Source organism: Carcharhinus amblyrhynchos, chromosome 22 (assembly GCF_965287045.1).
Source record: "Carcharhinus amblyrhynchos chromosome 22, sCarAmb.v2.hapA, whole genome shotgun sequence".
In the NCBI taxonomy this organism is placed as follows: Eukaryota; Metazoa; Chordata; class Chondrichthyes; order Carcharhiniformes; family Carcharhinidae; genus Carcharhinus; species Carcharhinus amblyrhynchos.
In genome coordinates, this window is record NC_137345.1 from 8,740,796 (window position 1) to 8,765,944 (window position 25,149).

The 25,149-nt window shown below is 45.7% G+C and overlaps 1 protein-coding gene across 18 annotated transcripts in view; it reads left to right on the forward strand.

Moving 5' to 3' along the window:
* Positions 1-21,229, forward strand: part of plekha6 (pleckstrin homology domain containing, family A member 6) — a 331,150-nt gene extending 309,921 nt beyond the window's left edge. For 17 of the 18 annotated variants that reach the window (XM_080209801.1, XM_080209808.1, XM_080209805.1 and 14 more), the window contains 8 exons: positions 1,969-2,080; positions 7,442-7,551; positions 11,384-11,578; positions 12,218-12,379; positions 13,052-13,185; positions 14,464-14,606; positions 18,014-18,118; positions 20,676-21,229. In XM_080209801.1, coding sequence (XP_080065927.1) covers positions 1,969-2,080; positions 7,442-7,551; positions 11,384-11,578; positions 12,218-12,379; positions 13,052-13,185; positions 14,464-14,606; positions 18,014-18,114 — 957 coding nt within the window. In that variant the 3' untranslated portion in view covers positions 18,115-18,118; positions 20,676-21,229. The remainder of the gene's footprint in view (positions 1-1,968; positions 2,081-7,441; positions 7,552-11,383; positions 11,579-12,217; positions 12,380-13,051; positions 13,186-14,463; positions 14,607-18,013; positions 18,119-20,675) is intronic. The other variant, XM_080209802.1, reaches the window with a different exon arrangement.
* Positions 21,230-25,149: the final 3,920 nt, after the last annotated feature.

Genomic DNA, 25,149 nt, shown 5'->3' on the forward strand with positions numbered 1-25,149 from the left:
CAGTGTGTTGTAATTTGGTGTGTTCCATTTGAATTTAATATGTGATTTATAAAACATTGGGTTTAAATTGTACTCTCCCAATGCACAGGGCAGTTTGAACTGTTTAGTGGGGTTCACTGCGGAGGGAAGTTGCTTACTACCTTTGAGATGTTCTGGCAGCAGGACATCGTCACCTTTGGTCACTAGAGATGGGAGAACAGTGCAGTTATTGACTTTACCCAACACATCTTTGCGACTCCTCTTTCGCTACTGCTTTCTGCTTTGACAGGGCCAGACTAAAATGAGCAAAGCAATTCTCAGAAATTGGGTTATCTTTCAAAAATGGTGGTGGGTAATCTGTAACCCCAACGCACAGCCATGATCAGGGAGCTCACACTCCAGAGGCCAACCTCCTGGGCCTTGTTGAGGTCATTACCCTGCCCTCATTTCTGTCTTCAGCCTCTTTCTGCTCAGGATAAGCTGAGGCTGGATGGGGCTGACACAAATCAGCCTGCTGGGGTGATGAAACATCCAGAACATCCAGTCACCCAGTTCAAATGCCAGTAGCTGCCCCCAAATGTAGGCAAGACCAAGCAGGCAGCCACAGCAATAGTAGGTTAGGGATATCTTGTAACCCAAAACAAGGGCAAGACAGACAAGGAGGGCAACAAGGGTCCCCACAATTTGATTTGTTTTGATTTGCATTAAGTTGATCTTTCCCTGTACCTTAGCTGTGACTGTAAGACTACATTCTGAACTCTCTTATTTCCTTCTCTATGAACAGTATGCTCTGTCTAGATAGCAAGAAACAATACTTTTGCTAATACATGTGACAATAATAAATCAAATCAAACCTTATAGACCAGCAAGTTGTTCCGTTGCACCGTTATCAGATTTCATTCTTCTCATGGGTAATATACACAGTAGAGGCTGGTAAAGCAAGGGAAATAGTTACCGCTGAGTGAGATACGTAAGTGTCCTTTCTTGGTTAGTATTAGGCCAACAGAATTCAACTTGTTCCGAGAGAGGGGTGCTCTGGATTAGAATGCTGCCCCTTTTTAATTCGGGAAATTTATTTCTTGCCCGGTTCGGGTGAAGAGATGAAAGTCTCAAGACAATTAATGATTGTCAGCCATGATGATGCTTTCCTGGTCAAATAGTCATAGCCCAATAATGTAGCCTTGACACTGATCCACATCCAACAAGGGTCAATGGACCAAGATGGGTAGAACCCTCATCACCTAACCACTGCTGTCCCTACCACCCACCTACCCCAGGGACACTGATAGCAATGAATAGCATTGCCACCTGGCACCCGGCTACCATCAACTGACTCAGTCCAGATCTTCCTGATCTGAATGCTCCACTACTCACTAGTTACCCTGGACAATGAGCTTCCCTTCCCTGCATTAATGGACCGAGTTTCAGTGTCTTTGCAAATGTGATGAGGATTATGAATCCTGTCAGGATTTGTCAGAAAGTGAAAGCTGCTACTTCTGCTTAAAGCGAACACATTCCCACGTGCATTTGTTGAGATTGGCAAACGTTCCTCACTGTTTCTGAATGCAGAGGAAGAATTCCAACCCATCTAAGTAGGTAATGCTGCAATACTCCATCTCACTGTCCGTCTATTTCAAGCAATTGAGCAGTAAACAAGGAATTTGCTTGCTGCGTAGTCAGATTTTACAGCGTTTTATGCTGCTACCATTTTAGAGAAGATATGGATGCATACTCTTAGAGTTTGGCTTGTGAGACATTCCCCCTGTTCACCACCACCCACCAAATTTTGGGACCCTTCATTCACTGATCAAGAAGAATGGACCCTCTGGTCTTGACCGAGTTCTAAGGAGTTAGTATACTGTCCACTTCCAACCTCCCACTGCCCACATTTTTAACCCCCCCCCCAGTTGTTTATCCCCAAGGCCTGGGACCTCAAGTCCCATCTTGGATATCTCGGAGCTGATGTTCTATCTTTTTTGCCTCCTACAGAAATTAGGTCTCGAGACCTCCAGGAAAGAAGGTCGGCCAGGGTTGCAAACCAGCTCCGAGGGAACCAGCGGACAAAGCAAGCAGGACACAGAAGCTGAGAAACAGAACAAAGGTATGATCTGCCAGAGAGCAGTGTGTGTGTGCGTGTGGGCCTCCGGATATCATGCATTTACTAACCAGATTTATTCAACCTGGAGGAATCTTGTGCATCTTCACAACAGAACCTTAAATAACGTCACTTACAGCTTGAACGTCCAGTCAGAATAGGAACCTAGAAGCATGAGTAGGCCATTCAGCCCCTTAAGCCTGTTCTGCCATGAGTTTTTATTCATTCATGGGACATGGATGTCGCTGGCTGGCCAGCATTTATTCCCCACCCCTATTTGCCTGAGGGCAGTTGAGAATCAACCATATTGCAATGGCTCTGGAGTCACATGTAGGCCAGACCAGGTAAGGAAGATAGATTTCCTTCCCTAAAGGACATTAGTGAACCGGATGGCTTTTTCCGACAATGGTTTCATGGTCATCAATAGATTCTTAATTTCAATCATTTTTTCTTGAATACAGATTCCACCACCTGCCATGGCAGGATTCGAACCAACATCCCCAGAACATTCTCTGAGTTTCTGGACTAATAGTGTAGCGATTACACCACTGGGCCATTGCCTCCTCCTAAAATTAAATCATGGTTGATCTTCTACCTCAATATTATCTTCTCAAACTATCACCATATTACTTGATGTCATTGGTATCTAGAAATGTATTGGCCTCTGCTTTGAACGTAGTCAGTAACTCAGTCTCTACCTCCCTCTAGTGTGGAGAATTTCAAAGATTCACCACCCACCTTCTGACTGAAGAAATTCCACCTCACCTGGGGCCTAAATATTTGTTTGTTCGTGGGATGCAGGCATCGCTGGCTGGGCCAGCATTTATTGCCCATCCCAGAGGGCATTTAAGAGTCAACCACATTGCTGTGGCTCTGGATCACATGTAGGTCAGACCAGGTAAGGGCAGCAGATTTCCTTCCCTAAAGGAGATTAGTGAATCAAATGGGTTCTTACAACAATAGTTTCACGGTCATCAACTAACTTTTAATTCAACATTTTTATTGAATTCAAATTCCACCAGCAACCGTGGTGGGGTTTGAACTCTGGTACCTCGTAGTTCTCGACTCCCCAACCTGGGGAAACATCGTGCGGAGATGTCGGTGTTGGACTGGGGTGGGCACAGTAAGAAGTCTCACAACAGCAGTTTAAAGTCCAACAGGTTTATTTGGAATGACAAGCTTTCGGAGTGCTGCTCCTTCACCTGATGAAAGCTCGTGATTCCAAATAAGCCTGTTAAACTTTAACCTGATATTGTGAGACTTCTTACAAGGGAAGCATCCTTCGTGCATCTATCCCCCTTCTGCCCTGTAAGAGTCTTTTACGATTCAATAAGATCACCGCTCATTCCTCTAAACCCTAGTGAATACTGATCCAATCTCCACATCAGACAATCCTGCCATCACAGGGATTAGTCTGGTATCTAGGGATTAGTCTGGATTAGAGTGAGGCCAGTTGTTCGGTTAAAGCTTAAACACACGCTGCTTCCTTTTCCAAATCCTCACGCCATCGGTCACCAAACACTTTGTGACAGCAAGGAGCTTTTACATTTGTATAGCACCTTTAACATAGGACGATATCCCCTGGGGCATCTTATAGAAGCGTTATCAAACGCCGTTTGACATCGGGTCATTTAAGGTGATATTAGGACAGATAGCCAAAAGCTTGATCAAAGTGCGATGGGTTTTAAGCAGCATCGTAAAACAGGAGAGAGAGAGGGTGAGAAGCAGAGAGGGTTTGGGAGGGAGACCAACTAAACGTTTTGTGAACACTTTGAAATCTTTTGTTAGCTAATCACGGGGGTAGTGGGGGGGGAGAATTTTCTGGCCTCCCTGGGGTGTGTTTCTCATGGTGGGAGGCAGCACATCATTCATTGGCAATGGGATTTTCTGGTCTCAGCACAGTTAATGGGATTTCCCATTGATTTTACCACGCCAGACCAGGAACCCCACGGTGGGCGTGTGACATCACCGGGGTCAGAAGATCCCCGCTGGCGTGAACAGCTAAAAAATTCCAGCCCGTCCTTTCTGTTTCTTCTAACCCCACCCCATTTCCATTGGCTTAGAAGCTCTTGCATCCCTAACTTCCTTCTGTTCTGCTAAAAGCCATCGACCTGAAACGTTAACTCTGTTTCTCTCCATAAATGCTGCTCGGCCTGCTTCTGTTTCCAGGATTCTTTTATTAACAAAGTGCAAATTGTCCAGCAACTTTCACTTTAAACTACCAAACAGAGCTTTCTCCTTTTGCTTTTAAGTCAACCGGGAATCCCACTTCACAATTATGCGTTATAATGGGCTGGGATCTCTGACCTTGTCCACAGCTGGGATTCCCCGGTCCCGTTGTTGTGAATGGAGATTTGGCTGAGCGCCAAATTCTCCATTCTCATTGTCAACGGCAGTGGGCTGTGAACGGCTGGAGAATTCTGGCCGATGTCCTGGAACTGGTTCAAAGTGATTCTTAGCTCCTGAGGGTTGACTTCCATTCTTTTCCTTGTCATGCCTGGTAACATTTAGCCCCAGAACTGTCTTTTGTGATGAAACTTTTCCCTGGAGTTTCTCCTTCTCACCCAAGCTAGGCAAATCTTCCAGTCACCAAACAAATTTGGTCTTTTCATTCTGGCATGAGCAGTCATCTGTATTCAAGCATGGTGAACCACAGAGACATTTTGCCTCTAGTTGTTGTCTCTCCCCAGGATCCAACGCAAATTAGCTTGATTGTGAGATTCAGTGATATTTTAGGAAAACCTACAACACGATCCTTCAGTAATTTCCCAAGGACACTCTCCCTCTCAAAGCCCATCTCCATGGCAACATGAATCACATGGGCTGAGTATTCAGGTAGAGATACCAATTAGCTATTCTTTAGGCCTCAATGTGATCCTGGAAGTAAATGGATAGTTTAAAGTATAACCGTTTACAACCCGTCATTCTCAACACCTTCCCGGGACTTTGGAAACTAGCAGTCTAATGACTATAAACTTAGACATTACTGTTATTGTCTCCAAGTGTGAACACCTCACAACATCTTTCCAGCAAAACAATATAGGCCTCCCTTTAATGTTTCCACAGCCACATTGCCGAGGCCTGTTGTAAGACAGACTTCAGAATAGGTCACGTGATGGCCCCCTTCATTTTACCCTAAATAAAAGACACAGTCCCAATAAATAATAAATTTACAAACTTTTAACAGTGGTAGTTGTTCATCCAGCTTGTTTTCTCAAATAGAAACACGGAAACATAGAAGATATGAGCAGTAGGAGGCCATTTGGCCCTTCGAGCCTGCTCCGCCAGTTATGACGATCATGGCTGATCATCCAACTCAATAGCCTAAGCCTCTTTTTTCCCTATAACCTTTGATCCCATTTGCCCCAAGTGCTATATCCAGCCACCTCTTGAACACATTCAATTTTTTGGCATCAACTACTTCCTGTGGTAATGCATTCCACAGAGTCACCACCCTTTGGGTGAAGAAATGTCTCCTCACCTCCGTCCTAAATGGTCTAACCCTGTACCTCAGACTGTGACCCCTGGATCTGGATTCCCCCACCATGAGGAACATCCTCCCTGCATCTAACCTTCTAGTCCTGTTAGAATTTTATAAGTCTCCAAGAGATTCCCCCTCATTCATCTGAACCCCAGAGAAAACAATCCCAACCTAATCAATCTCTCCTCATACATCAGTCCCACCATCCCCAGGATCAGCCTGGTAAAACTTCGCTGCACTCCCTCGAGAGCAAGAATATCCTTCCTCAGAAAAGGAGACCAAAACTACATATGCTATCTAGGTATGGCCTCACCAAGGCCCTGTATAATTGCAACATCCCTGCTCCTGTACTCGAAACCTCTCACAATGAAGGCCAACATACCAAGTGCCTTCTTTACCGCATAATGATCACAAAATGACGGTAGCCAAGCAGAAGGGCCTCAGTTGAAATCTAGGGAGGGATCTTCCAGCCTCAGTCACCACCACAATCGTCCAGTCCTAGCACTGGACTTTTGGCTGGGCCATTGCATCCCACATGATGGATTCCGCTACGGAGAGGCCAGAAAATCCAGACCCCCCCCACCATCAATGCATTGGGTTCAGAGAAGGTTTACTAAACTAATGCCTGGAATGAGTGAGTTGTCTGATGAGAAAAGGTCGGGCAGGCTGGAATTTAGAAGAGACAAATTAATTGAAACATAAGATCCTGAGGGATCTTGAGAAGGTGGCTGTGGAGAGAATGTTTCCCCTTGCGTGAGAAGCAGAATAAAGAGTTAGTTTTTAGAATAAGGTGTCATAAGGGGCAGGCGATCATGAGGGGAAGGCGATGGCCTAGTGGTATTATCCCGAGATTATTCATCCAGAAACTCAGCTAAGTCCTGCCATGGCAGATGGTGGAATTTGAATTCCATAAAAAAAATCTGGAGTTTGGAATCTTCTGTTGACCGTGAAACCATTGTCGGAAAAACCTATCTGGTTCAGCAGTGTCCTTTACGGAAAGAAATCTGCTGTCCTTACCTGGCCTGGCCTTCATAGAATCATAGAAACCCTACAGTGCAGAAGGAGGCCATTCAGCCCATCAAGTCTGCACCAACAACAATCCCACCCCAGGCCCTATCTCCACAAATGTACCCCGCTAATCTCTCTAACCTACTCATCCCAGGATACTAAGGGGCAAGTTAGCATGACCAATCAACCTAACCCGCACATTTTTGGACTGTGGGTGGAAACCGGAGCACCCGGAGGATACCCATGCAGACATGGGGAGAACGTGCAAACAGATAGCGATCCAAGCCGGGAATCGAACCCGGGCCCCTGGGTTCTAACCACTGTGCCATCGTGCCACCCTTCAAGTGACTCCAATGCCACAGCAATGTGGTTGACTCTCACCCACCCTCTGAAATGGCCTACCAAGCCACTCAGTTGTATATTGCAGCATTTCAAGAAGGCTGCACTCCACCACCTCCTCAAGGGCAACTAGAGATGGGCAATAAATGTTGGCCAGCCAGCGACACCCATGTCCCATGAATGATTTAAAAAAAAATTAAATCCATTTAAGACAGAGTTGAGGAAGAAATGTTGGAATTCTCTTCCTCAAAAGGCAGCGGAAGCAGAGTTTTTGTATGTTGTTAAGGCAGAAGGAATTAAATGCTTCATAACCTTTCCGTCACCCTGTTCGTTGAGGGAAATGCAGGAATATGGAATTGAGGTTGAAATCAGATGAACCATGATCTTACAGGGATAGCAGAGCAAGCTTGAAGGGCCAAGTGGCCTACTCCTGTTCCTAGAGTTTGTACAAGTTTTGATAACCAGTCTGTTCTTTGTGATGTAATTTGAATGTTGCTCTGACAGAGTTCCCTAACCTATATTCCCTTTGAATACTGCAGTAGGTGTCGTTCCCCCAAGGACCAAATCACCACCAGAGGATGTTTCTCCGTCTCCGTCTTACCTTGCAGTTCGGAACAGTGAGAAAGCAAACTATGAATCTCAGGCACGAGTAAGTGGAAAGATGTCTTGCACCCCATCAACCCACAACATCCCACCTCCCCCAAATCCCCTTTGACTTTCCTTCAATTTTCCTTTTTACTAAAAGTCGCTGCCCACTTGTGAAAATAAGAGCAAAAATTGAGATGGTTTTGATTTTGAAGCTAATACTCCAACTATAGGTGGTGCTGCTTTTGGAGGCCAGGTTCACTAACAGTACCATAACAAAACACATACGCACAGTGTTTGGGCGGCACAGTGGTTAGCTCTGCTGTCCCACAGTGCCAGGGTCCCGGGTTCGATTCCGGCTTTGGGTGGAGTTTACACACCTTTTCCCTATGTCGAAGGTTAGTTTCTTCCAGATGCTCTGGCTTCCTCCCACAATCCAAAGATGTGCAGGTTAGGTCTATTGGCCGTGATAAATTGCACATAGTATTCCAAGATGGGTAGGATAGATGGATTGGCGATGGTAAATGTGTGGGGTTATAGGGATAGGGTGGGGGAGAGGACCTTGATAAGATATTCTTAGAAAGTTGGTGCAGACTCAATGGGCTTAGTGGCCTCCTTCTGCACTATAGGGATTTTATGATTCTAATGGAGTCACCAGGAGATGCGAAGAGTAAGGCCGGTATTCTCCAGTCTCGCATGGCCCAGCGAGAACGGAGAATCCCAGCAGCGAGCGAGGTCAGAAAATTCCGTTCAATATACTCAAAGAATCCACCCCAAATTTGACAGGGATGTGGCCTTCCTGATACATCTGTTAAGAATACGGACAATTCTGAACATTTTAGCCTGTCAGTAAATTACATTCAAACATCGGAGGGTCTTGCAAATCAGTTTGTGCTGTCCGTCATCCAGACAGTGCAGACGTGTGGATCAGACACTGAACATATTTTATTTTGTGAAGTTTGCCATTCAAGTTTGTGTTTTTTTTGTGGGGAGATACAGATATATTAACATGTTGAACATGTCCTTGAATGGAGTATGGATTTTGTTTGAGGGTTAAACTGTCTCCCTGTCTTTTTAACATCTGAACAATTTATTTGAGATGAATATGTAGACTGTGTGTGGGGGCAGGCATCCCAGAATGTTTGCTGAAAAAAATATAGAATCCCTACAGTGCAGAAGGAGGCCGATTGGCTCACTAAGGCTGTACTGACTATCCAGGCCCTTTCCCCATAACCCCACATATTTACCCTGCTAACCCGCCTCGATAGAGGTATAGGTAACTTCCATAAAATACAACTCAAAACTGGAGCTTATTTCTGATCCATATATCCTATTCTTCAAGCATGTCAAAGTCTTAAATCTTCAAGGGGCTTCCACTGGCTGAGGAACCTAAAACATTTTCAGGATTAAAATGAGAAAAAATTTCATCATTCAGTGTTGTGAATCTTTGGAACTCTCTGCCCCAGGGCATTGTGGATTTTTGATCGACTATATTCGAGACAGAGGTCGACCGATTCTCGGGTAGTAGAGGAATTTTAAAAATTATTTTGTGGGATGTGGGCGTCGCTGGCTAAGCCAGCATTTCCTTTTTGCTCATCCCTAACTGCCCTTGAGAAGTTGGTGGTGAGCCATCTCCTTGAACCACTGCAATCCATGTGGTGTAGGTACAACCACGATGCTGTTAGGGCGGGTGCTTCAATCCAATGCCAGCGAAGGAATGGCCTAATTGTCCCAATTGAAAAATTAGTACTTGAAGGAATTGAGTTGAATCAGCCGTGACCATATTGAATGGTGGAGCAGGCCTTGAGCCAACTTCAGCTCCTATTTCTTCTCCTGTTACTTAATCCAAAGACAAAATAGCTGAACAGAAAGACTAAGTTTAAGTTTACTTATTAATGTCACTAGTAGGCTTACATTAACACTGCAATAAGGTTACTGTGAAAATCCCCCAGTCGCCACACTTTGGGTACACTGAGGGAGAACTTAGCACGGCCAATGTACCTAACCAGCACGTTTTTTGGACTGTGGGACGAAACTGGAGCACCCGGAGGAAACCTATGCATCTATGTGGAAAATTTGCAACTCCACACAAGAAGTGACCCAAGCCAGGAATCGAACCTGGCAGTGCCAGCCTGTTCTGGGGGCATTGCCAGGCCACTGCCTGGCTATGTCCCTCTCCCTTGGGGCTATACTTACTTTTACAACCCCGGGCACCGCTGCATATCTGGGGTGGTAGGGGGAGCAGTCCTGCATAGAGTGCTCGATAATGACATGCTAATGTATTAATATGAGCTTACTGTGGTCCTGCGGTGTTTCACACCATTCCGCCGGTGAGTCGCCGGGAAGATCAGAACCCGGGACTCACCGCCGCGAATTGCACTCTCTGGATTTTGAGTACACGTCGCCAGTCCCGCAGATGGAGAGTACAGCCTCAAAACTGCCCCTATATTGTTAGATACATCTTCAAGGGGGTTGGCACGCAAGGATGGGAGTTATACTTCAGTCGTATAAAACTGGTTAGACTGCAAGTGGAGTATGTCATTTAGTTCTGAGCACTGCACCAAAGGAATGGGGATGAGAATCAAATCAGCCCAGGATTGAAAGGCGGAGCAGACTCGATGGGCCAAATGGACTAATTCTGCTCCTACATCTTATGGTCTAATGGAAGGATTTACTGGAACTGAAGAGTTAAATTATAGGGGAGGCTGCATGAGGGCATTGAGTATTGAATAAAATAAATGATTATGGTTAGGAATACAGAATTGTGAAGCATAACCTCATAGTTGGAGTTGATCATTCAATCATAATGTTCACACCAAAGCATAATGGAAATCTAGAATTCTCTCAGCCAAAAAGGTGGGGTTAATCGAAAATATCAAAATAGAGATTTGATAGACTTCTTTTGCTGGGTAAATGGAGTTAAAATACAGATCAACCGTGATCTAATTAAATACCAGAACAGACTCAATAGCTTACCGAAACATAGAAATAGAAACCAGAAGCAGTAGGAAGCCATTTGGCCCTTCGAGCCTGTTCCGCCATTCATAATGATCATGGCTGATCGTCAAATTCAATATCCTGATTCACTCCTTCCCCCCTTATCCCTTGGTCCTGTTAGCCCCAAGAGCTATATCTAATTTCTTCTTGAGATCACACAACGTTTTGACTTCAGCTACATTCTGTAGGAGTGAATTCCACACATTCACCACTCCCTGGGTGAAAAAATTCTCCTCAACTCAGTTCTAAAAGGTTTACCCCCTTATTCTCAAACTATGACCCCCTAGTTTTGGACTCCCCCACAATCGGGAACATTCTGAATCTAACCTGTCTAATACTGTTAGAATTTTATAAGTTTCTATGGGATCCCCTCTCACTCTTCTAAACTCCAGTGAATATAATCCTAACCGACTTAGTCTGTCCTCAGATAACAGACCTATCATCCCAGGAATCAGCCTGGTAAACCTTCCCTCTATAGCAAGGACATCCTTCCTCAAATAAGGACGTCAGATAAGGTTTGAATGGCCTCCTTCTGTTACCCTATTCTTTGTAAGAATCTCACAACAGCAGGTAGAAGTCCAACAGGTTTATTTATTTGGTAGCAAAAGTCACTAGTGGCCTTAATAAACCTGTTGTAATAAACTTGGTGTTGCCAGCCTTCTTACTGTGTTTACCCCAGTCCAACACTGGCATCTCCACATCACCTTATTCTTTGACAGAGTTAAAGAAAATGCCAAAAAGATAACTAAATGATTTTACTGACTCATAATTATTTACTTGCTGAGACTTCATCCATTATTGAAGCTTCTCGGGCTGGTCGAGTTGGGATAAGTGATGGCTGCTTGGTTTTTGCTGCTTGACTCTTCCTGACTGAGGGGATCTCTTCTGTTCTGTAAAAGGAGAAATCAAAAAGTGGGGTTTACCCCGGCGACGCAAAATCCAAGATGAGTGTCGAGGAACAAGCTGAGCGCATGAAGCGTCACCAGAATGGATCGCTGCGCGGCCATAACAAGAGACGGAGTCTAACCCTAACATCTGGCCAGTTGATAGCAGCGAGCTCGAGCAGCCCAAAGCCCATTGTTCGGAGAGTCACGGTACGTCATTGGCTCATTTCACTTCAGCGAAGACGCTCCAGGAAAGAACTGTTTTTAAGTCATTCCCAAACCAGTTGAAGTATCAAACTAGACAGTAATGTTTTTCTTGATAACGGGTTTATTTGCAGAGTGCAGCAATACGCTTCTTACTAACCACCCCGTGTCCCAGCAGTCTCTCTTTATAAATGCTCCAGGCACTTACTTAAACAATGCTCTTTATGTTTGTCTCTTAACAAACCATTATTAGTCGCATTCTTTTACCAGTAATACCATGGTTTGTATGAACTGTTGCAGGGCACAGGTGGTCAGGTTATTAAGAACAAAGAAAATTACAGCACAGGAAAAGACCTTTCAGCTCTGCAAGCCTGTGCCGGTGCACTAACCGAACTGAAAAAAACCTTCTGCCCTTACTTGGCCCATATCCCTCTATTCCCTCCTTATTCACATACCTATATTTGCCGTCTTTGTGAACCTACCTCTCCACTCACCTGATGAAGGAGCAGCGCTCCAAAAGCTCGTGATTCCAAATAAACCTGTTGGGACTTTAACCTGGTGTTGGGAGACTTGTTATTGTGCCCATCCCAGTCCAATCTCCATGTCGAAATTTATTGTTTGTGGTTTCCCCCCCGCCCAATCCAGGTTCCTCGACGCAAGACCACAGAGGTGGATATCTCTCACTTGGAGGCAGCTGTCAGGGGGGATCAAGCGGGAAACTTCCATGAGACCCCCAGGGAAGAGATTGCCCGTCTGAGGAGGATGGACCTGGAACCAGAGCACTATTCAGTGGACATCAACAAGGAGGTGTGTGGCCGCGAGTGTCGGCAGAGGTGGATGTGCAGGATGATGAGTGACTGTCGGAAGGAATTGAGGACGAGAGATGTGTTAGGGGAGTCAGAAAGTGAAAAGGGGGAGTACAGGAGCATGGAGAAGAAGGACTATTGGAGATAATGACATTTTAATTGGGGGGAAATTCCATTTGTTAACACATTTTTGGGCTCACTGCTGTACATTTACTTTTCAGTGCACTGACGGGCACTTTGCAGGTAAATGCATTCAGGGAGTCAGTCTGCTCCCCTCAGTTCCCCATGGTTGAAAGGTCTTAGACAGTGACCTTCTCCATTGTGCTTCTGTGGCCGAGAAGGTGTAGACCCCCAACTTTCCATCACGCAGTCGGAGCCATGACATATAGCCCACCATGAACTGTGCCAAGATAGATCTGAACCACACTCTCTTTAACCTGAACATGTTTGAACCCCGCGCTAGATACCAAGAGTGTTTAATTCTCGAGCACTGACTTTATTCATTTTGATAAATGGCAACATTTCTTTTGACAAAGCCAACAATTTGGGTCTGCCCCACCCCGGATTCTAGACCCCATTGCACTAAGTATTGTGATGAACAGCCTATCTGCTCTCTTGTTACAGGCCCGTAAACCTTACCTTTCCTTGTCCTGATTGATTCTCTCTTGTCCAGCTATCCACGCCAGACAAGGTCTTCATTCCCGAGAGATACATCGAGATCGAGCCCGAACTTCCTCTCAGTCCGGAGGAGCTTAAAGAAAAGCAGAGGAAAGTGGAACGAATCAAAACCCTCATCGCAAAATCCAGGTAGCCGGTCGTTAAATTATAGGGGAATTTGCAGAAGCCCAGGGGTAGCTGTGTAACAGACGAGACTAAACCAGGAGCAGCAGAGCATGTCGTCTGTATTCTACCAGGGAAACTCAACTGGTTGACGAATGACCCCTTCAAATTGGAAGTCTTATCTAGCCTGCCCTGTCCATGACTCCATCCCACATCTATATGGGTGGCACAGCAGCGCAGTGGTTAGCACTGCTGCCTCACAACGCCAGGGACCCAGGGTCAATTCCGGCCTCAGCTCACTGTCGCTGTGGACTTTGCGTGTTCCCCCCTTGCCTGTGTGGGTTTCCTCCGGGTGCTCTGCTTTCCTCCCACAGTACAAAGAATTGCAGGATAGGTTGATTGGTCATGCTAAGTTGACCCTTAATACCAGGGGTAATATGTAGGGTTACGGGAATTGGGCTCGTGTGGGATTGTTGGTGCAGCCTTGATGGATCTTCTGCACGGTAGCGATTCTATAATTCCATGAATGTGGACACTTAACTACCATTTGGAATGGCTTAACAAGTCCCTCCATCAAATCAATTCACGATGGAGGTTCCCTATCATCACCAGTGAAGCCCAGCAACTGAGAATTACTTTCCAAAGATAACAGTCCTCCAAACTTCAAATGATGCAAAGCAATGAAAAAGTACCAAACCAAAAGAGAAAATGCTGGAAAATCTCAGCAGGTTTGGCAGCACCTGTAAGGAGAGAAAAGAGCTGGGGTTTCGAGTCCAGGTGACACTTGGACAAAGCTGGTTTCGAGCTTTGAGAAAGAATCACCTGGACTCAAAACATCAGCTTTTTTCTCTCCTTACGATGCGACCAGACCTGCTGAGATTTTCCAGCATTTTCTCTTTTGGTTTCCGATTCGAGCACCCACTGTAATTTAAAAAAAGCACAAAGATTTGTTTGAGAGGGTGCGTGTATATAATTGTTAAATCTTCAGATTCCCCCGTGTAATTAGTACGTCAATGGAAACTCTACTTGTTCCTGTTGACAAGCAGTTTTCTAATTTTGCGTCATCTGTGTGAGCAATGTGATCATTTAAAAATAGTTTCTACAGCAGGAGGGAGGTGATGACGTGCAGTGTTAGAGTATTTCCATTATGTATTCCCACATTTTACCCAACTATCTCTCCTTTAGAAGTACAAGTCTGAGCATCTTCTTGCCGCTTATTCTGGGATTGGGGGAAGCAGGAAGGAGGGTGGGAGGAGGATGATTTAGGCATTTGGACAGATCAGTGAATGCTTTGTTTCATGTTAGTTTGCAGAACATTGTCCCACTAACTGAAGGCCTCGCTGACACTAACATAGACCCTGAGCTCCAGCTACAGGAACAAGAGAAGCGGATCGAGATCTCATGTGCTCTTGCCACAGAGGCATCAAGGCGGAGCCGGCTCATATCAGGTACTGACTGCAACTAAGTTCCACTTGTGTTCTGGAGATAAGGAGTACAGGGCTTTACTGAGAGAGGATAGGGGTCTCTGAGGTGGGACAGAGGTTACTGAGGTGGGACAATGATCGCTAAGGTGGTACAAAGTTAATTGAAGTGAGCCAGAGGTCACTGAGATGGGACAGGAGTCATTGAGTTGGGACAGAGGTCACTAAGGTTGGACAAAAATCATTGAGATGAGACAGTGGTCACTGAGGTGGTACAAAGGTCATTGAGGTGGGACAGAGGTCATTGAGGTCAAAGGTCACTGAGGTGGGACAGAGGTCATTGAGAATTGAGATCAGACAAAGATCATTGAGGTGACACAAAGGTCATTGAAATAATGTTGGAAATTCTCAGCAGGTCAAGCACTATCTATGGAGGGAAACAGAGTTAATGAGTTGAACTTTCATGGCCTCATGAGAACAGATTTGAGATGGGGATGGGAAATAAGGAGAGCAGTGTCAGGACAGCTGTTGCATTTCTGTGACCAGGTCCACCACTAACAGGCGTTAGGGTCTATTTTCTAATGGAGACAGGGCTTTCCCATTGTGCATGAAGGTCAAAGCTCTCTGGAGTGTCCTCCCAGAAGCAGGCCAGGTGGCCACTGATGCCTCCTTTAAGTCTCCCCTTGCCCAGGACCATAGTGATCAGAACACCAAAGTTGCAGCTGCAATCTATCTTGTTCAGGCCACCCCGCACCCACCGTCCATTCTGATACTCTGAGGTCTGCTGATCACACTTATGTTTAACAATTTAAGAAGTCTTTGAGGTCCCCTCTCAGTCTCCCCTCTGCCACAGCAGCACCCATCGCCAATGGTGAGGCTGTCGGCTGCCCGTGATCTCAGGATGTCTGATTGGTCACCCCACCTGTGCTGCCCACCTCCATCTTTAATTGGACCAGGAGGTGACCTGTTGATTGGCTGCCTGCAGTGAGATGGCACAGGCAGGTCAGACCCGCACACCATCGGGGTTGGGACCCACAAATGGTCTCAACGTCAGGGTCTCAATTCCTGCTGGAATCAGGATCTCAATCCTTGATGGAATCAGGGTCTCAATCCCTGCTGGAATCGGGATCTCAATCCCTGCTGGAATCGGGATCTCAATCCCTGCTGGAATCGGGATCTCAATCCCTGCTGGAATCGGGATCTCAATCCCTGCTGGAATCGGGATCTCAATCCCTGCTGGAATCAGGATCTCAATCCTTGATGGAATCAGGGTCTCAATCCCTGCTGGAATCGGGATCTCAATCCCTGCTGGAATCGGGATCTCAATCCCTGCTGGAATCAGGATCTCAATCCTTGATGGAATCAGGGTCTCAATCCCTGCTGGAATCAGGATCTCAATCCCTGCTGGAATCGGGATCTCAATCCCTGCTGGAATCGGGGCCTCAATCCCTGCTGGAATCAGGGTCTCAATCCCTGCTGGAATCGGGATCTCAATCCCTGCTGGAATCGGGATCTCAATCCCTGCTGGAATCGGGGCCTCAATCCCTGCTGGAATCAGGGTCTCAATCCCTGCTGGAATCAGGGTCTCAATCCCTGCTGGAATCAGGGTCTCAATCCCTGCTGGAATCAGGGTCTCAATCCCTGCTGGAATCAGGATCTCAATCCCTGCTGGAATCAGGGTCTCAATCCCTGCTGGAATCGAGATCTCAATCCCTGCTGGAATCAGGGTCTCAATCCCTGCTGGAATTGGGATTTCAATCCCTGCTGGAATCAGGGCCTCAATCCCTGCTGGAATCGGGGTCTCAATCCCTGCTCAGCCCAATGTTTCAGATTGTCGCACCTTTTGTCACATTTATCACTGCCATTCCATTCCCTGTTCCCTTCCACTTTCTCAGGTCGAGTGGGATTTTCCATCCGAATCCCCTCCAAGTCGCACATTGTTCCCACTTGGTCTTACATTGCTGTTCCTTCATTATTATGGGGACCTGATCTTAGGGTTTCCAAACACCATTAACACCTGTAGCACAAACAGCAGCGCAGGCCATTGAGCTGAACGGACAGTTTTTATAGTTGGAGGTTTAAATGTTATGCAGTTGGGAATGTGCCATTGCCATAAAGACAGCAAGAACAAAACCCATCAGCCCCTTCTTGGGGACACTCAACACTGTGCTTGGAAAATAAAATAACTTCACAACTGCTGCCCACATCTATTATTTTTAGGGTTCAAATGGGGATTCAGCTCAGAGAGCTGGTTTTTGAAATGTATTCCTCCACAGGATGGGTTATCTGTAGTAAGTCTTCAGAGGTAGAACCCCTTTATTTACAACTCCAACAGCAGTACACAGAGTGCTATGAGTCACCAGTCTACCTTCAGGGGTGTCAGAGGAACTGACACACCCGGTTAAGTACAAGGCAAAGACTCCCCGATTGGCCCATCAATTGGATCCTTAATCAGAGACATCTTCCGAGGCCAACCAAGTAAACAAAATCAAATTAACTTAGAGACAACTCAAAAGGAGGGGAACCGCCCAAAACAAAACACAAAGCGGAAAGGAAACTTAAAACATCAAAATAAAATGTGATTAAGGGGGTCAGTAATACACCCCAATCCCTGCGGTGCCCAGCAGGCACGGAAGGCATTAATGGTGCCTTCGGACATCACATGTTCCCTCTCCAGGGACACTTGGCCATGAATATAGTCATGATAGAGGGGGGAATCTTTAATCATACTCCACTAGGCCAACTTCACTGACTGAAGCCATTACGTTATCATTAAGCTGGAAAACAATGTGATTGATTTTCTAAAGGTGAATGCTTCTTTTTAACATGTTGTCACTGATCTAACACATTCTTACTTTAACCCAACATCATCATGGACTTCACAGCATCTGTGTCTGAAGGTTTGGGACCTGCATAACTGGGTGGAGCACTGCAAGAGTTTAATATTGGATTAACAGTGGAGGAGGAAGATCAGTTTAAAGCAGCACATCAGTGGAATGCAAACGAGGATTGGTATCCAGAGGGATGGAGCCTGACAGTGTGTAAGAAGCAAATTATCTGTAGTGCAGGAAGGAAGCAGGTCTGGGGCAGGGTTGAGTGCATGCAGGGGAAGTTGGAGGGGGGCAGAGAGTGATAGAGCAGTCTGGCAGCTATTGATGGGGAAGCCTTCATCAATAGTTTGGCAGCTATTTTTGGTGGCGGCTACAGAATGCGATGGAGACTGGGCTGTGAGAGGACATTCGTTTCTGAAAGGGAAAACCTCAATCATGGAATGGCAGCCACGAGTGGAGAGGATGCGACTAAGTATGGGAGGAGATTAGGGAAAGGCGTGACTGTGAAACTCTGTAGTGGGCTGCTTAGGAGTGTGATTGTGGAAAGAACGCTTTTGCCATCATCTTTTGCTCCATTTATTACCACATTTTCATTCCATTTAGTTCCAGCTGCGGGCACCCCAGATTCTTCAACCCCACCATCATCTCCCATCTCATCACTGCCACCTCAGGTCACTGATGGAAGCCATTTAATGTGTGTCTGAAGAAGTAAGAAGTTTTTAAAGAAAGATTTGTCGTTTTTAATCTTAAAAGAACTATATACTTTCATTCATATTAAGTTTATTTCTTTGGTGTTGGCTGTGACACAATGGTTATCATCGAATGCTACAATGCAGAAGGAGTCTATTTGGCCCATTGAGTCTGCACTTACCACAGTCCCATCCAAGCCCTATCCCCATAACCCCATGCATTTACCATAGCTAGTCCCCCTGGCATTTAGGGGCAATTTAGCATGGCTAACCCACCTAACCAGCACATCTTTGGACTGTGGGAGGAAACCAGAACACCTGGAGGGAACCCACGCAGACACGGGGAGAACGTGCAGTCTCCATACAGACAATGAGCCGAGCCGGGAATCGAACCTGGTTGCTGGTGCTGTGAGGCAGCAGTACTAGCCATTGTACTAACACGCTGCCCTTATTTATGGTAGATTTAAGTTTGATCAGATTGTCACAACTTTAACTATAGATACCTGTGGCACCCATCATTACCTTTCCTTATTTATGCCAACATCCCTGATTCTTTGGTTTGATAGATTTCCTTGCACTTGATCATGCAGCCTTTGATCATGTGACATTTGGTCATGTGACACAGAACATTGTGACGTCTGATCATGTGACATCCACAAGCACACTGTTGCTTTTACCCTGGTTTGAGTGTTGTAATAACACAGGCCCTGAATGAAATATCTGACTTTTTGATTTATATTGAGATGAATCACATAATTTATAGGGAGGAGGGGGGTGCTGGGTAAAATGTTCTTTTGGAGAATCAGTATAGACTTGATGGGCCAAATGGCCTCCTTCTGTACTATAGGGATTCTTTGGACCAGTTGCCCATTCTGGTAGACCCCTACCCAAAGCAAGAGGGTTGGGAGCCTCAGAACTAACACAGTTTAATTTTAAAAAGATTAACAGCTTCACTTAGCTAGTGTCCCCTCTCAGGTCACTTAGAACCATAGAACCATAGAAAATTTACAGCTCAGAAACAGGCCTTTTGGCCCTTCTTGTCTGAGCTGAACCATTTTTTGCCTAGTCCCACTGACCTGCACTTGGATCATATCCCTCCACACCCCTCTCATCCATGTACCTGTCCAAGTTTTTCTTAAATGTTAAAAGTGACCCCGCATTTACCACCTTATCCGGCAGCTCATTCCACACTCCCACCACTCTCTGCGTGAAGAAGGCCCTCCCACCCCTAATATTCCCCTTAAACTTTTCTCCTTTCACTCTTAACCCATGCACTCTGGTTTTTTTCTCCCCTAGCCTCAGTGGAAAAAGCCTACTTGCATTCACTCTATCTATACCCATCAAAGTGTTATACACCTCTATCAAATCTCCCCTCATTCTTCTGCGCTCCAGGGAATAATATTACTTTCAAGACTGAACAGACCAAGTCTTTTCATATTTTCCCCAGCGTGTCCTTGACATTAGGGATGAGCCTCAATCTTTTTTTTATAGTTCATTGGAAAATCGTCATGGCAGCCTGTGTTGAATAAAACAAGAAATGATAATTCATAACAATGTTATAGACAAGCATTCAGATAAAAATAAAGTATAAAGGATTGCAAGAATATGATCATTTTAACATATAAGTAATTACAATACACCGCAAGATTCAGGCCCCTTTGATTTACAGAATAGAAGTGAAAGATCTATTGGAATTTACATTTTGTATTAAAACCCACAGATCATCTGCTGTCAGAATGAGTTAATTAAATTCTCAATCATTGACATCTCTTTATGAGTTTAACAAAATAAGGGGTCAGGCTCCCTCATAGTCCATTCTTTCAGTTTTAAAGTTTATTTATTAATGTCACAAGTAGGCTTACATTAACATTACAGTAAAGTTGCTGTGAAAATCCCCCTGTTGCCACACTCCGGTACCTGCTCAGGTACACTGAGGGAGAATTTAGCATGGCCAATGCACCTAACCAACACGTCTTTCAGATGTGGGAGGAAACCAGAGCACCCAGAGGAAACCCATGTAGACACAGGGAGAAGGTGCAGATTCCACACAGACAGTGACCCGAGCTGGGAATAAAACCCAGGTCTCTGATGCTGCAAGATAGCAGTGCTAACCACTGTTCTACCATGCCACCCTTATTTATAGACTCCCTCCAGGACAGAAGGCAGCCATTTGGCCCATTGCGTCTGCACTGACCACAATCCGACCCAAGCCCTATTCCTGCAACCGCACATATTTTCCTTGCTAATCCCCTTGATACTAGGGTCAATTTAGCATAGCTAGTCAACCTAACCTGCACATCTTTGGGATGTGGGAGGAAACTGGAGCATCAAGAGGAAACCCATGCATTCACAGGGAGAATGTACAAACTCCACACAGACAGTCACCCGAGGTGGGGAATCGAACCCGGGTCCCTGGCGCTGTGAGGCAGCAGTGCTAACCCACTGTGCTATCGTGCCGCCATTATGGGATGGTGTCTTTCCACCTTAACTCTTTTATTCTTGCCTTCTGACCTGGGGTTGAGTGCTGATCAATGGTGCCGATTGGCGAGATCATTCTTTGGATGCTCTTTTTGCAGCTCAAGCCATTGCTGCCATCAAGTATCACGGATCGACGTACTGAAGACCACCCGAGATACATCGATACTGTCGTCAGGGCCCAGTTGAAGACTGGATGGAAGTCTCACCAGGAGCCAACTGACACCCAGCGCAGACCAGAATGATTCCTTTATCTTCAAAGAGGGCACCTCCTCCCAAGATGCTATATTCATCCAGGAGTTTCTTATTCATTTAGTCCTTCCTGCGAGATGACTTTTTGTGACTTTTCTTTTGTCGTTTTGTGTTTCAGAATTCTAAGGAACCGGGGCTGCCCATTCTCAGGTTGAGGTTCTGAAAGGAAGGAAGGTCTATGAAGGTCATTGAGTGTCTTTAAGACAGAGACAGATGGGTTCTTGATTAATAAGGGGATCAGGTGTTATGAGGAAAAGGCAGGAGAATGGGGATGAGAAAAATATCAGCCATGATTGAATGGCAGAGCAGGCTCAAAGAATGGAATATACCCAGGCCCGGGGGGGCTGCACATTAGACTGAAAGTCTGAGGCTTAATTGAGATGAGACATCGAGCCCCAACCAGGGGAGGGTGGGGAATGAAGGTGGGGGGGGAGGGATTGAGGGGGAGATGGCAGAGTGAGGTTGGCGTTTGTAGGGAAGAGAAACAACCTGGACCCCGGAAGATGAGTAATTTTATTTTTTAATTTCTGTGTCACCTCCCCTGCCAAGAGATAGCTGGGGGGAGATTGGGCAAGTCACTTGATACACAGTGGCCAGATACCAGTCTCTAGCTGCATAAGTCATGCAGGGAAATGGGCATTCTATGATGTCCTCCCATTGATAGAGTAGGTAGCAGTGGGTGGAATTAGAATATAACTGCCAGTGGCACTTATCCTTGAGACCAGGGCTAGTCCCACTGGCCAGTGATGGTTGGAAAAGCAAGGGAAGAGAGACTTGTCCTGTTCCATTGATTGCAGTGGAGATCACAATTTGGCTACTCTGACAGCCCATCTCAAACAATATTCAACCGCATGTCCTACATAACCAGCTGGTCGCATCTTAACCCAGAGTTGGCCAGCTTCAGATCAGTGAGACTTTAGTCACCATTGCAAGTGATGGCGCTTCCTGACAATATCTCCACCCACTGGCATCACAGAGCAACCTTGAGGCAGGGAGACACGTATTCAAAAGAGCGGATGCATTGATGAAGAAAAAGAAATACCCTCCTAGACCTTCCTTCCCTGTCACTGTTACAGGTGTCGTCCTCTCGGTAAATAATCTATTCCGGAATAATCAAAATTTGCAAATATAATTGCTCCTCAGTCTGCTTAATTTTCTTTGTTACCGTTGACGGTTTTGAGAAGCCTGTTTGGAAAGGCCACAATGAAGCTTTGCCCTCGCACAGTATAAACTAGCTCACCTCCAAGTCAGCCCAAACGCTTGGCTGTGCCCAGTGCTGGATCTTTGCACGTCGGTGTGTGTTCACATGACAACAGCCCCAGCTACTTGCATTGCCATGGGTAACGCAAAAACAAAATTAAAAGGGCCGATGACTCAATTTTATGAAGTTGGTGTCACATTTGATAGCCACTTGTTGACTGGCTGTTGGTGAGCTATTCTGTGACTTGCTGAAGAGGCTATTGGAATAAGTTCAGCCGGTTCGATGGGATATTTGAATGTTAAAGGCATTGTTCCACCATTTAACTGTTGCAGGGGTATGACTCTGAATTTTCTCTCTTGTATATATGTGTTTCATTTTGTTACTTCTCTGTATAAAGATGAAAAGCTTATGCCGGAATTTTAAGGCACTGAGCTCCTTTTGCCCAGTCCTGTTGCCTATTGGCGACCCTATCAGTCTGAGGTTCCACTATGTGCAGACTTCAGACACAATCCAACCAGCCTAACATCTCTTTATGGTGAGACTGACTTAGCTGGTCTCAGACCCTCTTCTGCAAAGGCCGGCGTTGATCACTAACGTAGACCACGATCAGATTTTTTTTTCGTTTGTAGGTTAGGTTCCTTAAGGCACTTTTCCATTTAACTGCCTTCCCACTGCCAATAGCCCAGGGATGGCGAGTTCCCAAAAGTTAAGCTCAGGACCTGACTGGGGCTCATCCATGACGGTCACACTCTGTTGGCCTCATACTTGGGAGGTTCTGTGGCAGGGGATAGGGGTGGGGGGGCGGCTTGGGGGACAGTTAATTTTTGGAGGCAAAAGTCAGAGGTCAGGATAAGACTTCAGAAGGTGAGGGGCCAGAATTCGGAGAGAAGATCAATATCGCGAGTCGGGCAGAGGTTTGAAACTGGAATTCCAGTTCTTCTAGTCTGCAGCAGCTCTGAAATGTTTGGATTATGCTGAGGGCACTGGCTGGTGAGGCTCAGGGACAGTTGGAATGTGCCTGAAGCAGTTGCGTGTTTTGCAGTCTGCTTGAGGAGTTATACATGGTGCAGGTTAGATGCCAGTGAGAAAGGGTCATTTATCAGCTCAGAGGTGATCCCTACTGATGCAATATTCTTCAAGAAACCCAACCCCATTGAGTAGATTAAGCTCCATTAAATATGGTCCATGCTGAAGAGGAATTTCCAAAGGGTCCACCTTGTCTGTGTTAAAGGGTTAATCACTGGTACCCCTCTCTTGAATTGCGTGCTCTCCCTGGGTTAATCCTGAGGCAGCAAAGTAAGTCCTCTTAGTGGAGGAAGGAACTGGACAACCTCCCCAAAAGCCTGCCCAATTCAATCTCCTCATCGAATTGGTGGCCAGGATCCATAAAGTGGAGCCAGCGATTTTGGAATCCTAAAGTAAATAAACAGATGCGAGCGTCATCATTAAGAATAACTGTGACTGCCGTTGCGCACCCCTCGCAGAGTCATTTCCAGCATCTGATGGTTTAACTTACATCATTCCTAATGCCAGTGGTGCCGGCACACGCCAGCTTGATTTTGCAGCAGCCGCAGTATAGCTCCTGTCTGCATCTAGAGCTATGACGAGCGTAAACTGGACATTTCGGGCTTCTATGCTTCCCATCCCATGACTTCCGAGTCTTCCTCCAAGCAATCTCGGGAAGATTCCCACCGCTGTCAGGGGTGTGGGGGTGCCTCATTCTCTAAAGGGATGTAAAGAGACTTCTGTAAAATAAATAAAATTATCTAATCTCATGCGATCTCTACCCAGAGTGACTCTGAAAGAGTCTACGGTTAGAGTGCTTGCAACGTTGCTACTCAGAGACTAACTCTGCCTCACCTATCTGGCTTACTTCCGTGCGAAGTTGGCACACTTCAGTGATGTTAAAACATGCTGTTGCGTTACACTTGTTACATTAATTGTCAGGTCAGTCGACAAAGTTTTTTATTTTTTAAAAGAAATCTGAAATTTGGATCTACTCAGTTGTAAGTGACTCCAGCACTAATGAAATGTACATGGCTTTAACCTGTTATGAAGTCACCATTAACTGTTACTTGATGAGGTTTTCCTGTAGGACCTTGTGATGGTGTGTGTGTGTGCGTGTGTGTGTGTGTGTGTGTGTGTGTGTGTGTGTGTCATCAGACTCTTGGTCAGTGCAACTGGCAGAGGTGACCGCTTCCATATTATACGGATGTGAATGGGACGTGGTCAATGGCCAGTGTTTGGAATTTGTCTTGATTTTGTTCAGTGGCGCTGGTCCCTTCATTGGCACAATGTCGAGGAGCTGGCAAAGTAACCTGTTGCGGGCAACAGCAGAGCAAGGCCATTGGCAGGGGGAGCCAGAGCTGGAGAGACTAGGAAGCTGCTCCCACTCTCCTGCAACCACACAAGGCTGCTACATTGGGCTGAATGGGGAGAGGTACAAAAGCAGAGGAAGACAAGTGAGGAGAGAATGTGACTTGGGATGGGGACGTGTGGACAGGACACAATAACAGGAGAATGAGGGTTGCGGAGGTGGGGATTGAGTTATAAATTGAGTTAGGGAATGTGAAATATGATCTGGGGAAGAAGACAGGACTGGGAGTTGAGAGGTAAGATGGAGGGTCAAGAAACAGAACATTAATTGATTGACCTGTAGCGGCTAAAGCCAGTGTGTGTGTGCGTGTGTGTGTGTGTGAGATGCTGTCAGTGCTGCACAATGTATTATCTGGAAACACAAATGGAAATTATAATTTTGGCCGTTGCAATGTTAACCAGTAACTAACTCCAGCAGGCCTGTTTCGAAGTACAATCCAGTCCAGTTCATTATTGTTTGCACTTTGATTCTGGCCTCGCTTCCTGCTAATTTAAAACCACAGCAATAGTCGCACGTAAGCAGATCTACACTAGTGAATGTATTCTGACCATCTTCTCCATACACTAATAGCAAGATCAATCAGTATAGAAGATACAGGAACAATCTCATTTAGTTGAGCAAAGCACATCCTTGGCTCTAGCCAAGGAAATGTCCATTTTTGTACGTGAGGTAGCTACGCAGGAGTGTAATGTTAATAAAATTGTTACATGAACACTGAGATGAGGGAGTTGAAGGAAAGAAGTTC